The sequence below is a fragment of the Chanos chanos genome, chromosome 10 (genome assembly GCF_902362185.1).
Source record: "Chanos chanos chromosome 10, fChaCha1.1, whole genome shotgun sequence".
NCBI lineage: Eukaryota > Metazoa > Chordata > Actinopteri > Gonorynchiformes > Chanidae > Chanos > Chanos chanos.
Window position 1 is genome coordinate 25,521,115 of NC_044504.1, and position 15,722 is coordinate 25,536,836.

At 38.3% G+C, this 15,722-nt stretch overlaps 1 protein-coding gene across 1 annotated transcript in view; it reads left to right on the plus strand.

Annotated features, from left to right (window-relative positions):
• Nucleotides 1–15,722, plus strand: part of dpp10 (dipeptidyl peptidase like 10) — a 77,988-nt gene that overhangs the window by 29,870 nt on the left and 32,396 nt on the right. Inside the window, exons 2-3 of the mRNA XM_030786430.1 lie at nt 11,560–11,674; nt 13,050–13,145. Coding sequence (XP_030642290.1) covers nt 11,560–11,674; nt 13,050–13,145 — 211 coding nt within the window. The remainder of the gene's footprint in view (nt 1–11,559; nt 11,675–13,049; nt 13,146–15,722) is intronic.

Below are 15,722 nucleotides of genomic sequence, written 5' to 3' on the forward strand. Positions count from 1 at the left end.
CTAAAAATTTCAGCCTTAAACAGATGACTGAATTTCAGTGGACCCAGAGAAGTTGACTGGGGAAAGACTGCTATTAACTGAGGTTTTTACTGTAACTTTACTTTAACAGGCATCTGAAAAATCTAACATAAAATGCTACATACTTTCAAATACTATTAGCCTCTGTAGTTAAAACAACTACACCAGGTTGTGTGTGTGTGAGAGAGAGAGACTGAGAGAGAGAGAGAGAGGGTGTAGATCGGGACAAGGATAGGTCCTTCTAAAATTCAAAGCTTTTAAAGTGAGATAAAAAGTAAGAGTAGTGCTTTCTTCTTTGTTCAACTGATCTCCAAAGTCCATTGTTAAGACTGAGCTTTGAATGAGTAAGAGTTTTGATTCTCTAAAAAGGAAGATGTTAAACCATCTCTCATGCTGTTTCATGTCTCGCTGGTATTTTATGAAGAGCAGGGTCTTGCATGATGCTAGTGTGGAGGTCTGAGGGAAAGACATCGAGTAAGGTGAAATGTGGGGGAAAAAATGCATACTTGTTGACTGAGATGTTTGTGCTCTGTTTCACAATGCAAGGCAAAACAGATAAGCAGCTCTAAAGCAGGTGTGCAAATTTCACTATAGGACAATGGAGAGAAGTCATAAGGTTTCATGAAGCAAGCACGTGTGGTGCATACCAAAATAAAGCTACATACCAGAAGGCCTGTGTCCTGGAGAGAGGGTTTTTGATTGCACCATTATGGTGTGAGGAGCAATTTCCTGACCATGTTAAGGTCCACTCATCCCTTTACACAAAAAGTTAAATGCAAATAATTGTCTTCATTCTTTGGTGAAGTGCTGCCATTCTAAAGGAACTGGTCTCTTTTAGAATGAAAGTGTTCTCCATCCACAAGTGGCCACTGAAAGGTTTGCTAAAGAATGAACGTGTCCTTAAAATGTCATGGCCGTCTCACTGAGCAGGTCTAGAGCCAGTTGTATAATTATAACATCAACAACATCAAAAAAAATCATGAACTTTCATATGGAATAATGATGTTCGATCCCCAAACCAGAGTTTTGGGTAATTATAGAGCCTGTGTCAAGGAAAGATGAACTCAATGTATACCTATCCTCTTAGTTTTATATAGACAAAGTTTGTGAACTGTGTGCTTACACCTCTATGTTACAGCGGCATTTGATTTTCAGTAAGAATCTGATGTTTTGTGTACCTTCTACATAACTACAAAAAATGAAGGATAACTTTCTGTGTTTTCTTAAGTTAAATAAATTTTCTATAAACCTCAGTTTGTTGGGAATGCAGTTTGCTTAACAGTGTGGAAATATTTTGTTCCAATCTTCAGTAAAAGATGCATTTTAAAGGTTGTTAAAGGGATTTTTATACTCAAGGCTGTTTGTTATTCTGGAGATGTTGTTTGGCATTATGTCAGTCTGAAGATGTTATTTAGTCTTTGTGTCATTCTGAAGTGACTGATGAAACTAGCTATTCATCAGATGATAAGTGGCACTGTTTTGATGACATTATTTGCTTTTTTGGTACAGTTGTAAAGAATTTGACTTGTTTGTATCCTGGTTTGTGTTGGAAAGTGTATTGTTTTGACAATCATGTTTAAAGTTTAGAGGTGTGTTAACTGTTCAATTCATGTGAAGGCGTTTCAAGGAAAATGCAAGATGCAAGAAAAACAAACTATAAAACATTATTGTGAATTGCTGTTAAATTGACCTGACAGATTTGAAAGTTGGTGAGAAAAATGTTAGCTTGGTTGTTACAATTGAGAGGCTAGTACAGGATGTGTAGGATTGTGTTAGAGCAGAAAACTAAACTTCCAGAGGACTGACAAGAGATTTCAATGCAAACAGAATTTACTATGAGTTTGTCTGGTGACAGCAGTGTTTGTCTTTGTAAGTGTTTGTGGCTTTGCAGAATTCAGTTTTTTGATAGGGTTGTATTTATGTTTGCTCTGTTTAGTCCTTGGTAATATGGTCTGTGCAAGTCTGTGTGTATTTTGTCTGTATGTGCATGTGTCTGGTGTACTGGGTATTTAGAAATGTTCTCTGTTGGCTCTGGTCACTTTGTGGCTAGTGTATCAACAGGAGTTTTTCAAGTACATTGTGACTAAATAACTTATCCTTCTCACTGTATAGTAAGTAATTTCATAGTTCAGTGGCTCTAATGCCAGTAATGTTTTCAAAGAGTTGGGTTCCCATAGTACAGGTGCAATTAACATTTTGGCTGTGTTCATTTCTGGTGTCTTTTTTGCTTTGGTAAATTCTTATTTTTAATAACACAAAAATATCACTGGGCATTAGTGAACTGTGTCTAATTGCCTTCTACGAAAATTGACTTTAGGGATGAGGGATTGAAACTCTTCCCATATTATTATCATTGATCCTGGATCACAGTATAGTATACTGAATGAAAAACAAAACAAAACAGATTAATGGAAGGGCCCAAGGTTAGACTGCCTGGAATCGACTGAGGCTATGTTCATTCAGTGTATGAATTGCGTGAATCTCGGGTTGTTTTAATTTTCACATCAAGGTTGTCACATTAATAGTACACACATCCATTCCACTCTTCCCTGATACAGCTGTTCATCCACACCCCTTTACAAAGTCCACTATTAATAATTGTTGACCACATATAATTGTTGAGGGAATGGATGACACTGTCCTCCTGTTTCTGGTTTCAGAGGTATATTTTTGGGTTAGCATTGGCAGCACTGGTATGAATGGGAAGCCTACAGCTGATAAGAACCTGCTGTAAATATGTCAGTTTGAGTTTTATTGACTAAATCAGGGGCCGCATTCCTTATTGCATAATAAAGGACTCTTATCTCTACCCTTAATTTAACACAATATTTTTTATTTTGGTTCCATTTAGAAAACATCTCTCTTCTCCACTGCAGTCGTTAGACCTGAGAATCATATTCCGTGCAAGCCTCTGTTTTGTTTGGGTCGGTTAAAGAGGAAACACGTGACCTTTTTTTTTTTTGTATTTATTTGTCATAGTGAGTGATTTATGAATGCGGTGGATGATTTTTAATGAGAATTTTGCAGTGGCGTGGAAGTGGCCAAAATGAGGAGGTTGAGCAGAAAAGACAGTCCAGCGGTTTTTCATTGTTGGCATTAATCCCTTGTCCTGTCTCCCTCATTTGTTGAACGTTCACTAGGGTCATGCCAGGGGCTGCGGAGAAGCTCCAGGAGCTAAAAATAGCCTGTGTGCTCTGACAGGAGGTTTATTAAACTGGGCCATACTCCTCAGAACCAGGAGAAGTGGGATTAGCATACAGTCACAAAGACAGGGCGCGGTCATAATTATTAATACTCATATCACAGGGGGTTCTCTTCTCTCCAAACCTGGCTTAACACAATATGGCCGCAAATGTAACGCTCAGTATCTATAATTAACCAATTCTTGTTTTTAAATGATTATGAATGGTCGCAGAAAGGCTGCTTGTAAATTTTAGCTGCCTGTGGAAATGAAACAGCCATTTTGTCTTAGAACTGTGTGTGGGGGGTTTATTTTTCTGTTATTTTCAGTTTAGTACAATAAAGGAGAATATGCCCAATTTGTCAGATATTCTACACATACAATTCATAAATAAAGGAACAGAAGCATTGTCAGACTGGAGACCAGAGTGCATACACAGAGATGACATGTGTCTTTGTTGTAATGTTAGTATGTGGTTATTTTGTCTTTGTGTAAATTTAACATAGAGATGGCCAACTGTATGCATCACTGTGTCTGTGCTTATGTTAGTATTCTGGGAACTGAGTTTTGTCATCATGCTATCAGTTGTAACTAAAGGTCACCTTTGCATTGGCAACAAATAACACTGTCTGTTCAGAGTTTGAACTTTCTCACAGGGCCAATACAGCTGAATCTGTAATGTAACCTGTGGCTGGGTTTGAATGTGAAGTAGTGTTTTTAAGGTACGACTTGCAAATTTTCTTTTTGGGATTATGTTTTGCATGAATACGGTATGTTTTATAGTAAATCGAAGAGGTTATGAAGAGGTTGAAATAAAATCAGATTTAACTCTCGAATTGCATACCTGTTACGTACAGTCCGGAGGTGTGCTCTACAGCTGGGAGTCATGGTTGAAATCCCAGCTGGCAGTCATGCTCGCTGAGTGAGGCAGGGGCTTAAAGGGGTCTCAGTTGGAGTTCCTTTGGGTTGGTGTGTCGTCTGTCATTGTTGAAGGTCATTGTTGAAAGTCATTATCCCTCTCACTGATTAGCATCAATAGTGTCTAGGCTCCGTGCAGAAGGAAGTGATATAAGCTCTCTCTGAGGAGCATTTTTCACACATTCATAGAGTGGAAAAATACAGTGATTGAGTTCACATGAGCAAGAGGAAATATGTGCTAACCTCACTCACTTTGACTGAGGTGGCTACTCTGCAAAGGAGACATTTGTCAGATTTTGATATCCCAAACTGAAGAGAAAAAAGGTGGTGGGGAAATAAATAAATAAATAAATAAATAAATAAATAAATAGACTCAGATTTTTTTTTGTAGCTGGTTTCAACACCTTGTGATTAATTGATAATTTAAGACATTTTAAAATGTTTATTCTGCAGACCACCCCTGTGCAAAGACACAGATAGAATTCTATGTGATGCTTTCCATAACCAAGCGAGTTCTGGCCCTAATTTTAATTATTGTGTTTATGGTCTATAACTACATAATTGTCTCTGTTTGTTACACTAGACCATACCCAGGGTTATTTAAGGTTGACTTTGAGCTGTTTCTTCATTGGTTTATAACCAGTTCAGCAGTCAAAGCTTGGAAGTAAAAAAGGTCCTTGGCTCTGAATGAGCTGTATAAAGTGGGCCTACACTGTGTCATTTGTTGTGCGTCTCTTTTGAGATGGAAAGAAGAATGACAGTCTCATTTCAGAGTCTCATATTTATTTACGGCCTGCCCAGCCACAGCTACACACAACAGCACTCCAGCCGCCAGTCAAAAACGCATTTCCAAGATGAATGGCAACCTTTGACAGGAAATCAAAGGTGAAAAATGGAATGGTTATGGAATACAAGGAGCTAGGAATATTAGTTTTATGAGACTGTTGTTTTCTTTGGGCTACAAAAAAACTGAAAGTGGAGAGACAGGATCCCAGACCTTTGTTGTCGATGGGTTAAATTGTGAGTGGGTTTGCTGCTTTGAATGCAAATTTGTGTTTCCATGGTGCACACACCTGTTTCCATGGTATGTTTGTATGGTGAGAGAGCTTCTTAAGAGTCTAGTATGCTGTTCTGTCCAGTGTATTACACTGGCAAGTGAAGCAAAATGGTAACAGATGGTCTGCTTCTTTACCCACAAATGAATCCCCAGTCAGTGAGGAATGAAAAAAAAAAATCACCCTGTTTACATCTGAATGTCTTAGGTACATTCCTAGATGTGACAAAGTATGTTAGCAGGTTATTTTGGTCTTCATCGGTCTTCCCAGATTTTTTTTTTTGGTCTTCTGTAGTCTCCTCAGGCTCATTTGGTCTTCTTTGACTTCTGTTTTTGCTGGTGTTCATCTTAACCTTTTTATTGGCTACACATGACATTCTGAGTATACTCAGACAACCAATGCCAAAACAAACAATTATTCTCATAGCCCTATTTCACCTGGTTACTATAAACAAGGTGTCATCAACGTATTCTCACACTCTGTCATACTCACACACTGTCACTAACTCACATTCTCTTAGCAGTATGCCCCTAGGCCATTGGCATAGCAGTTAACTTGCGATGCTGTAATCTAGATAGTGTTAATGGAGAATGTTCACCCGAGTAGAACTCTCTGTGAAACTGCATCTCCTCTTGTAATTGAGTTAATAAATTAAGATCATTCCAAAAAACTGCTACATAAAGGAGGATGAAGAAAGTGAGGAAGAGAAGGAGGTAGTGAGTGCACATGTGGAATCTTTGAGCCTTTCAGAACTGCTGTCAGTGGTCAAGGGCAGCCACACAACTTTTTAAAATATGTAATGTATGTGTGTGTGTGTATATCTTTATGTATATGTATGTATGTGTGTATGTATGTATGTATGTATGTATGTGTATATCTGTGTATTTATATATGTATCTCTGTATGTATGTTTATATGTATGTATTTATTTTCGACTGTAGTGAACTTGTTTTCTTAGGGCCTTGAGGGAGATCTTAAGCATTGGTAGGATCGATAGGATTTTTAATTGGATCCCAGTTGCATTTAGCATTCATTTAACATGAAAAACGTAATAGTTTTGTTAATCAGTTCTTTATAAACATTACACTTCTGAATGGAAGACTCAAAATGAAAAAAAGGGTAAATATATTAATAAATAAACATGGGTATATAGTGATATAGCCACAATTTTATGTGTTCATATGTACGTATTTACCCATTCTTTCATAAATTCTACTATTCTTTAATCAATTCATTAAAAAAAATTATTTCACATTTCTAACCCTTTTCTGTCAACTAAAAAAAAGTATGTTTACCTTGGTGAAATGGACCACTGACACCAGTACTTAGGTGATGTAACACTATCGCTGACTGCTTGTGTGGAGATTCATTACTCGATTGGCAGAGCTGACATGCTGATCTTTATTAGTCCCTCCTTATGTGTTAAGGAAAAGAAAAATATCAGTAAATATTTTTTAAAAGAAAGATTGTAGAAGAAATAAAACTAAATGCAAGAATGAACAAATAAGTATGTACATATGGGCATACACACAAACAATCTTTACACGATCCTATCGTCATGTTTTAATTACTTATTTTTATGTTTTATAATTTGTGGTATGTATTTTTAAACTCTACCTCCTATTTTTGGCATCCTGAGACTTTCCTAGGCATATGTGGAATTAAGGAATATAATGAAATTTAATATTAACAACTTTATTATAAGTGGAAGCGTATAATCTCAATCATGTATAATTTTAGATTTTTTTGTTATTTGTACTACAACAGCAACTCAAATACTTTTGACTGATAGATTAGGAAGATAATCATAAATTTCTCAATACCATCAATAACTGAGAACCAGTTTCTCTTGTGTAAATGTATCTTAGTGGCGATCAAGGGAGAGGAAGCATAACTGTGCAGTACACCTAGAATAACCTGTTAGGTTTGAGTGTTTTTTGGTCAAAGAACATCGGCAAAGATCTGCAGGAAGTATTATAAAAATGTAGCCCTGTAAACACCAGCTTCCTTTCCACCTTATTTAGTATGATTTAGGATGTCTGATATTTAGGTGTGAAATAGTGGTAATAAGACCAATTGAGCAGGTTTACAGTCCCCAGTTGTACCTCATAGTTATGAACAATATTTCACTTCCCTATCCATGGGAGGGTAGGAAATATTTCAGTTTCATCTTGATTGTTTTCTCCCTCTGTCCTTGTGCTGAGGATTGGCCAGAGAGGGTGTTAATCTACACCTGCAGGGGACTGCAGGGAATGGAGGCCAGGCGGGGTTATGTGATGGATGTTATATTAGCAAGGACTTGTGCACACACGGACACCACCGTAGACAGCGTGCAAGCACACACACACACACACACAGGCACACAGGCACACAGCCAGCTAGATCTGAGCTCTCAATGCTGGTGATGGGTTTTAGATGGTTGAACAGGCACTCCACAGCTCTGATAATTAACACACCGAGGAACCAAGCACACATGGGTATTTCACTGATCCGTGTCTGTGTGTGTGTGTGTGTCTGTGAGTGTGTGTGTGTAAATGAATCTCTTTTTAGAAATCTGACAAGTCAAACATTACAATGATCTAGACAGGGCAGGAATTAAACAGTGCAGTTTGTCCTCTGCTGAATTGATTTGTTGATTTATAATAGATCAGAAAAAAGATTTGAGGAAGTTCATGTTATAGTCATAATAATGATATGCTATGTATATTTTTCCTGAATAGTTATTATTTAAAGAAACTTCAGTGGAAAAAGAATGCAGATAGACATAGAAGGATTAGGGGAAAGCACTTGAGATTTAGCCAGAAAACTAATACACATGCTGTAAGTTTTCCTTATGCAATGTGTGTGTGTAGATTTCAGCTATACTAGTAGTCATCTGCTGTCTTCATGCCCACAAATTCTCAAGCCAGTATAACTGGTGTCAAAAGCAGTTTTTATTCATTATATCAGTAAGGAACATATAAATAAGACACTGTTTAAAAGCTTGATCTTTGTAGTGTTATACTGTAGTGTATGAGGGGCCTGTACCCTCTGACGTAATCAGTTATTTTAAGAGGTACACTTCCTCTCAAACCGAACTACAACATTAATTAAAACAAATAGATTCAGACTGCTTAGTACAAGGTTTCTCAAATGGAGGTCCATGTATCCCAGGGTTCCTGTAGCGCTGCCCTTGACTTTTTGGCAAACCAAAAGAGTAGGTCACCTTTCATTCCACTTGTGCTACTTGTTTTAAATTTTCACACAGTCGTGACAGTTGACATTGCAATTAGGCCTGTCTGTGCTTTGTTTGCTTTCAGTGACACACTACATCATGTTAACAGGGCTAAGCAGGGTGAACACTTGTCGGAACATGTGTGGGATGGGCGAAACGTGTTTCATGTGTGTTGAAAATCCATTGAAAGCTATCACTATTGTGTACATCTTGATCCCGACCAATCAGAATATTGGGACATTTTATGACTGCGCCTGCAACCTTTCTGCAGCTCTGTTCTGTGGCACATTATTGTTCTTTTGATGTCACTTTTGTCCTTGCAAATGTTTAGCACTTGTCACTCTGACCATAAGCTGGGCTGAATGTTAAAAGACACTAACTAGATACAAGATATGTTTGCGGAGCTATGTAGTAGCATCAAAACTGATCCCGCAACACTCTACCAGTGTCAACCAGAGCTGTTCAATAGTGCTGTCTCTGCCCCCCCCTCCTTTTTACTATTCCACTGTTTTCTCCATATCAAACAAATCTCTACCTTTCTGATCCTCTTTTCACATTAATTCCTCTACTTCCTCCTCAAGCTTTGCGATTCTTTCCTCACGCCTCTGAAAAGCATTATGTAAGCACTAAGCTTACTTATCCCTTTTATCTGAGAGAATATTACATTTTAAAGAGGGGAAATCCATTGAGAGCAAGTGTTTCTTTTGCATATGCCAAGGTGAAAGAGAGGGGGAAGGGCACCGTGTTAAAGGCAAATGAATTTATAAATGTACATGTATCTTGAAGGGCATGGCATCTGTGCCCTGCAGCAGGTCTATGTGTCTGCAGTCCTACAGTTACTGAAGCTCTGATCCCACGTCAGGACCTGAACTAGCAGCCCCTCAGTTGGTTCCCAGTCTATGTAGCTAACTTAGGGGCAACCTGACTTGCCTCTAAACTGTTTTACCTTAGGGTATTTTTTACATGGAGACAATTGCTTCCAGCAATTGAGGAAAAAATAATACCAATCCAATTTTCCCTGGAAACCTGAGTAAAGCCAAGGAGAATCTGACACATACAGTGAATGATAATATATGTATTTATGTACATATTTTTTTTCAATTTTTATCATTAGGGCATGAAAAATGGGAGATGTCCCACTCAGTTACACAATAAAAAGCCAAAGCTATACATTTGTCAATGGGTTTTCTGATGATAGCAGGAAAGCTCAGTTTTAGTCATGAACTAACATTGGCTGTGTTTGCCATTGTCAGCAACACAACACATTTTTAGACATATGCATGTTCATAACTGAACATTAACCAATTTGTTTGTTAAGTAACAGGAGCAAAGGCAGTTCATGCTTCATTTATACATAAGGAAATCTTTTATTTCATTTAAACTAATTCAATTAGTTAATGTGAGTTAGTAAATACTCACTGTAAAGTGTTACCTAACAAATCTATATACAATATAATTTGTAAGTAAGAAAAACATAATTTTGAGAATAAAAGTAAAAGTTAAGTCAATTGAAATTCAATCTTTATTTTTTCCTTAGGTGACTATAAGGCTCCTCTGTATACAACAGCTTAAACACAAGCATGGTGTAATATACAGTTTTCCTTTGTCGGGTTCTTTTTTCTTCTATTTCCGTGTGTATGAATGACTACGAATCTGAAGACTACTGGATTGGACAGTGAATATGTATTTGAAATGGTATTGTTGCATATATATATATACTCATTTACGTACATAAATACAGAGATACATGCACACAGACACACACACACACTCACACACAGAGTTTTGTGACACTGTAGAAGAGCTCTTTAATATCTCAAACAAAATTTCACAATAGGGCTTAGAGAAAACGGGCTTGATGTATGCTGATTAATAAAACATACATACACTGGTAATGCTGAAAAGCCCGTGGATAAGACCAACCCCAATTTTAGTGTTTGCCTGAGCCCTGAAAATGTTTCAGGCAACAGACATGCATGTTAGAACGTGCAGACTGGTCAGGCCATTAGCACCTCTGACAAAGTGAGAGAGAGAGACAGTGAGAGAGAGAGAGCGAGAGAGAGAGAGAGAGCAAGCCTTTGAGAATAAGTCCCCATTGGAATAGCCATATGAAATTCAAACATTCAAAGTCACACGAATGGTCTTCTCTGAGAATGAGATGAGGCGAATGTTCAGTATGTTCTTGTCTGTTCTTGTTTCTTCTGAATGATGGACACACTCATACATATTTCACTTGTTCCTGCCCGTAACATTAAAGAACCAAAAGCAAGTTAATAAATTAACAAGCTGGACACCACTAATTAGAAAAGCTCATGTTTTTTTAATTGTCATAGGTGTGAGCACTTTGTTTATCTCTGCTAATTGTGAACATCTAAGGGTGCAGACAATAGAACTTTTCATCTGCTCTCACTGCCCCATCCAGCCCCCCCCCCCAGCCTCATACACTCTTGGTGTTAATGTCCAACCTTGTAGGGTCTGGTCACAAGAACTCGCTCACTATCTGATCGAAGCACACAGTTTGCACCTGCTTGCTTCAGTCTAGTCACTGCATCAGGATAGTTCAGGATACCTTGTCTCTCATACGATGAAATCAGTCGGTGTCTGTCTAGCTGGAGCACTAGCAATGGCAGTTTTCATGGTTTAAACTTTATTTTCAAGTAAAGTTTGAAACCATAGCTGCATTTCCTCCATCTCAGAAAAAGGAACCACTGAACAGTGAAGTACAATCAGATAAAGTCTGTTTTGAAAGGCTGAGAAGGGAATGGTGTGTATACAGTGTGATGGAACTGAATGGACACGTATACAGTATGGTGAAAAGGAACAGATGTATTTACAGTATGATGGAAATGAAGAGGTGTGTTTACTGCCTGGTGGGAAGGATTGGGCTTTTAGATAGGAAGATCGAAATGAATGGCCTTGTTTACAGTATGGTGGAAATGAATAAGGATGTATGGGGAAATGCATTTGTACTATAGTAAGATCTGATCACAATCCAAGCCTGTTCAGCATAATTCAATCACACCTATGTGTTCATCTTTTAAATGTCACCCTACTGAAATGTGGACAATATCCAGATAACAGCATGCATTGTCATACCGGTTGTAAGTGGTGCATTTCCCTCTCTCTCTCTCTCTCTCTCTCTCTCTGTCTCTCTCTCTCTCTCTCTTTCTAAGGACCTGGGTGGAGTAAGTCCTCCACAGCGGAACTGGAAAGGAATAGCCATTGCTTTGCTGGTCATTCTGGTGGTCTGCTCGCTCATCACTATGTCTGTGATCCTCCTTACACCAGGTAATAATCTCACTTGATTCACAAGCAGCCAGAAGTATCAGCACCTCACCACAGTTACGCAGCAAATTTGATTTTTTTTCTTTGATTTGAGTTTCACAGAGGTAATTCTAGAGTTTCTTTAAAATTACTTTTTTTCATAATGTCATTTGCTTCGGTCAGAGTAGGACATATAATCAGTATAAAATGTAATAAACTCCACAAGGTAATTTAACACTGCCAGTTTTGCTGGGTACCAGGAGCTGTCCACAAACACTGCAAAAATCTACTCTTTCCTACAGATTTAAAGAGATCTGTGCCACTAACCTTGAATCACTGTCCTTGTTCCAAGTTCAGTTGGACATCACATCACTACAGGCACCTGTGCCTTCTGAAAAGAAAAGAAAAGAAAAGAAAAGAAAAGAAAAGAAAAACAAAATAACTGCACAAAGCATAATGCCCATACATGGGGAGCTACCCCAAGAAACAGGTCAAAACCAAGACTGCCTAGTAGGAGAAGAGATACAAGCATATTAAAGAGTCTTGGTTTTTGGCTTAATGTTCACTGGCTAAACCAAACCAAACATTTCATTTTTATTTGCATTTGGTCAAAAATTAGTAGCAACATCATGGCATGACCCATTTTGCAGTTTAGCTCAGATGTGCCTGTCTTTGCTCTTTGTTGAACTGTGACCTCAGAAATCATCTGTTGTCTTGCTGAACAGAACTGTGTTTATACTTGGCCTGTTTTTTTTTTTAATTGATCGCAGGTTTGTGCTTGATTCAGAATTTTGAAACTTATTCCCATCTAGTCATCTGACTGAAGGTAATGATTCAAACTGATTAACGTTTGATCGATTTGCATTCTGTTTTCACTTTCTGTGATTCAGATTCAAATTGGGCCCATGCAGTGAAGCCAGTTCAATTCAAATTCTGTTCATACATTGAATGGGAGCCAAATTCAAAATTCTAAATTGAGCACAACTATGTCCCTCGTAGAAACTGAATGACTCTGCTAATTGATGTATGGAGCTGAGTTCTGTGCTGGCAAGCAGCCCAGGACTGCTCACTGTTTCTTAGAGACATGTGCGTTTGTGTCTGCATGTGTGTATGTGAGTGTGTGTGTGTGTGTTTATGTGTGTGTGTTTGTGTGTGTATGTGACTGTGTGTGTATGTGTGAGTGTATGTGTGAGTGTATGTGAGTGTGTGTGTGTGTTTGTGTGTGAATGTGTGTGTGTGTGTATGTGTATGTGTTATTGTCTGTGTATGTGTGTATGTGAGTGTGTGTGTGTGTTTGTGTGTGTGTTTGTGTGTGTATGTGTATATATATTTGTCTGCTTGTATGTGTTTGTGTGTATAAGGTTTCCTCATTGCAGAGTAATGTGTGATGTGTTGACAGCGGACACTCAAGTGGGCAGTGATACCAAGCTGACTATTGAGGATCTGTTTAAGTCTGACTTCTTCATTCATGACCCTGAGGCCAGATGGATCAACGGTAAGTCAATACCCCTTTGTCATCCATCCACATTCCAGTCAGACAGAATTAAGTTTAAGGCTGTGGTTAGGGTTAGGCCAAGCAGTCTGGCCATGCAAAAGTTGAAGTCTATTTCTTTGTTTCCCTATTTAGTTCACTCGCATCTACTGACATGGGTTTTTTCAGTGGCATTTTGTTGTGACGCGTATTTGATCTTTTTAATATATACAGCTGCACTGTTTTTATTGAAATCTAAATAGTATGGAACATCTTGTTATTTTCGTTTATTCCTGCTGACTATTTTTTATGTTCATAAAGGTTTATGTAAATCTATTTACTTGCCTCTAGATTACATTGATTCCTCTCAGCCTTGGGCAGCAGCCGTATGTCAAAAGAATAGGCAAATGTGATGAATCAGGCACAAATTGTCTTGATTATGGCTGTTTAGATAGTGACCACATGGAAATTGCATTAATAAACTTGATAGTTGAAGTGAGTCAGATTCTGTACTGTGTATGTTTCTGTCTCACTCGTGTACATCCTGTGGGAAAGAGAGGAATGATGTTCTATCCATCATTATTTCATTCTACACTGATCTTTAATTCTGACCATGGGTAAAGGTCTTTCCTTTTTTCAAACCAGTCTGCTGGTTTGAAAGCAGATCGGGTTGAACACACTGCAGTGTCTTCATACCTTTATGGATGAATATAGGAATTTACTCTTCATAAATGATAGAATCAAATGATGAGAGAGAGAGAGAGAGAGAGAGAGAGAGAGAGGCCAAAGCTAGATTAATGTGTTGTACATACAGTAAGACTATTATGTGTGCTTTGATGAGGTCTCAGACACTTGCCATTACCTCTTAATTCACATGGATCTTTACAGTGTTCAGCTCCCTGGAAACAGTGGCATTCTTTTGTTCACATATAAGCTTTCACTGTTTGGTTTCAGTTGCTGAAATCGTTTCTTCAGAGAATCCATTTCAATGGGAATAATAGTAAACTTGATATCGATGTTGAAGTTACTGATGTGCAAGGTGACAAACACTGTCATATAACCAGCAGATTCAGTGGGTAAAAACACTTTGAGCCTGAAAAGATCATGACCTTCCTGTCTACTCCATATAAATAGTGTATCAGATGTCGGAGTGTTTTGTATGTGAGCGTGTGTGTATGTGTGTGTGTGTGTGCGTATGTGTGTGTGTGTCTCTTTAAGCTTGCAGGTGAAAAGGATGTGTGTGATGATCTACCTATTCTTTCCAGTTTATTTAATTCTTAATCATCTTTGAAATGAGATTTTACCAACTGAGACTGCTGCCAAGGAAGGAGCACCCAGAATGGTACATTATACTGAAGAACAAAAGAGGGAGAAAGATTAGGGGACAGAAAGGTTAAAATATGTTATGGACTGTCCTTGGAATGAGTCCTTGGCTTAGATATATAAATTCATTGAATAACGAAGGGAATATTATTATTCTCCAAAAATACTCACTCTAATCTCTCCGGTTCTGTTCACTGTGTGTTCAAGTGCCTTAAATAGAAGTGTTTTGTATTGGACATAAAAACAAATCTGCTGAGAACTGGTTTCCAGTTGGGACAGATGTATCAGTTTTAATTAGCATTTTGTCCATAGCTTTAATTCTGATGAGATTCTCATTTTCATTTAAAACAGCACACCTGCGATGCCTCCAGACATCCTAACGAGTCAGCTCATCGATTTGTTTCGACCTGCCAGCACAACCAGGGCCAATGGGAAGGAGGGTGATGGATTGAATAGCCAATAGGAGAAGAGGATGATGGATTAGGTCGAGTTACTAGAATGGCAACACTTGGCAGCGCATTTACACCTGTAGGGACAACTGCTCTCAACTCATTCAGGGAAAGAGAGAACAACCTGCAGACAGTCCAGTGGCAAAATGAAAAGCCTCATGTGCAACAACTCTCCAGTGCAGTCCTCATAGTGCTGTCATTTTCTTGACTCAGGACTTTCCGTTTGATGAAATAACTGGTTGAGTAGTTAATGAAGCAGTCATTGTTTCGTTAGTGTTAGTATTGAAAACTGATATAGCCTACTAGCAGGTGCTGAAGTGCTGTTTTGGTTCAGGTGCCATTATGGAATATGGCCAAGCAGCAAAAGGCATGTCGGTTTGATTCCAGAGCATGACTGGAAAAACTGAACAGTGCATTAGAGAGTAGCTTATTCTTTTCATCCCCTTTAGCAAGGCTACAGATATGTGCAACCTCAAAATACCTCTGTGTAAGTTGCTATGGAAAGGGGTATCAGCCAAAATACAAAAATGTAAATGTTTGTGGTTTTGTAACTGACATGGCACCTGTTATTTACCCTGGTATAGTATATGTGGGTGTTGTAGTCGATGGTGTATGAACTCTCCTTGCTTGACTGCCTTGGTTTTGCTTTAACATGGGTTGGAGGAACGATTAGCATATAGACTACTGTTGTCATGGTAACATTGCTGAGGGATTAGGTTGCCCTGAACTCCTAGGTCTTTTCGTGTCCTTGGACACATGCATATTTCAGCACTGTGTTTCCAACTGGTCATTTTCACAGTGTTTTTTTTTTCATGTCAAATGATAAAGG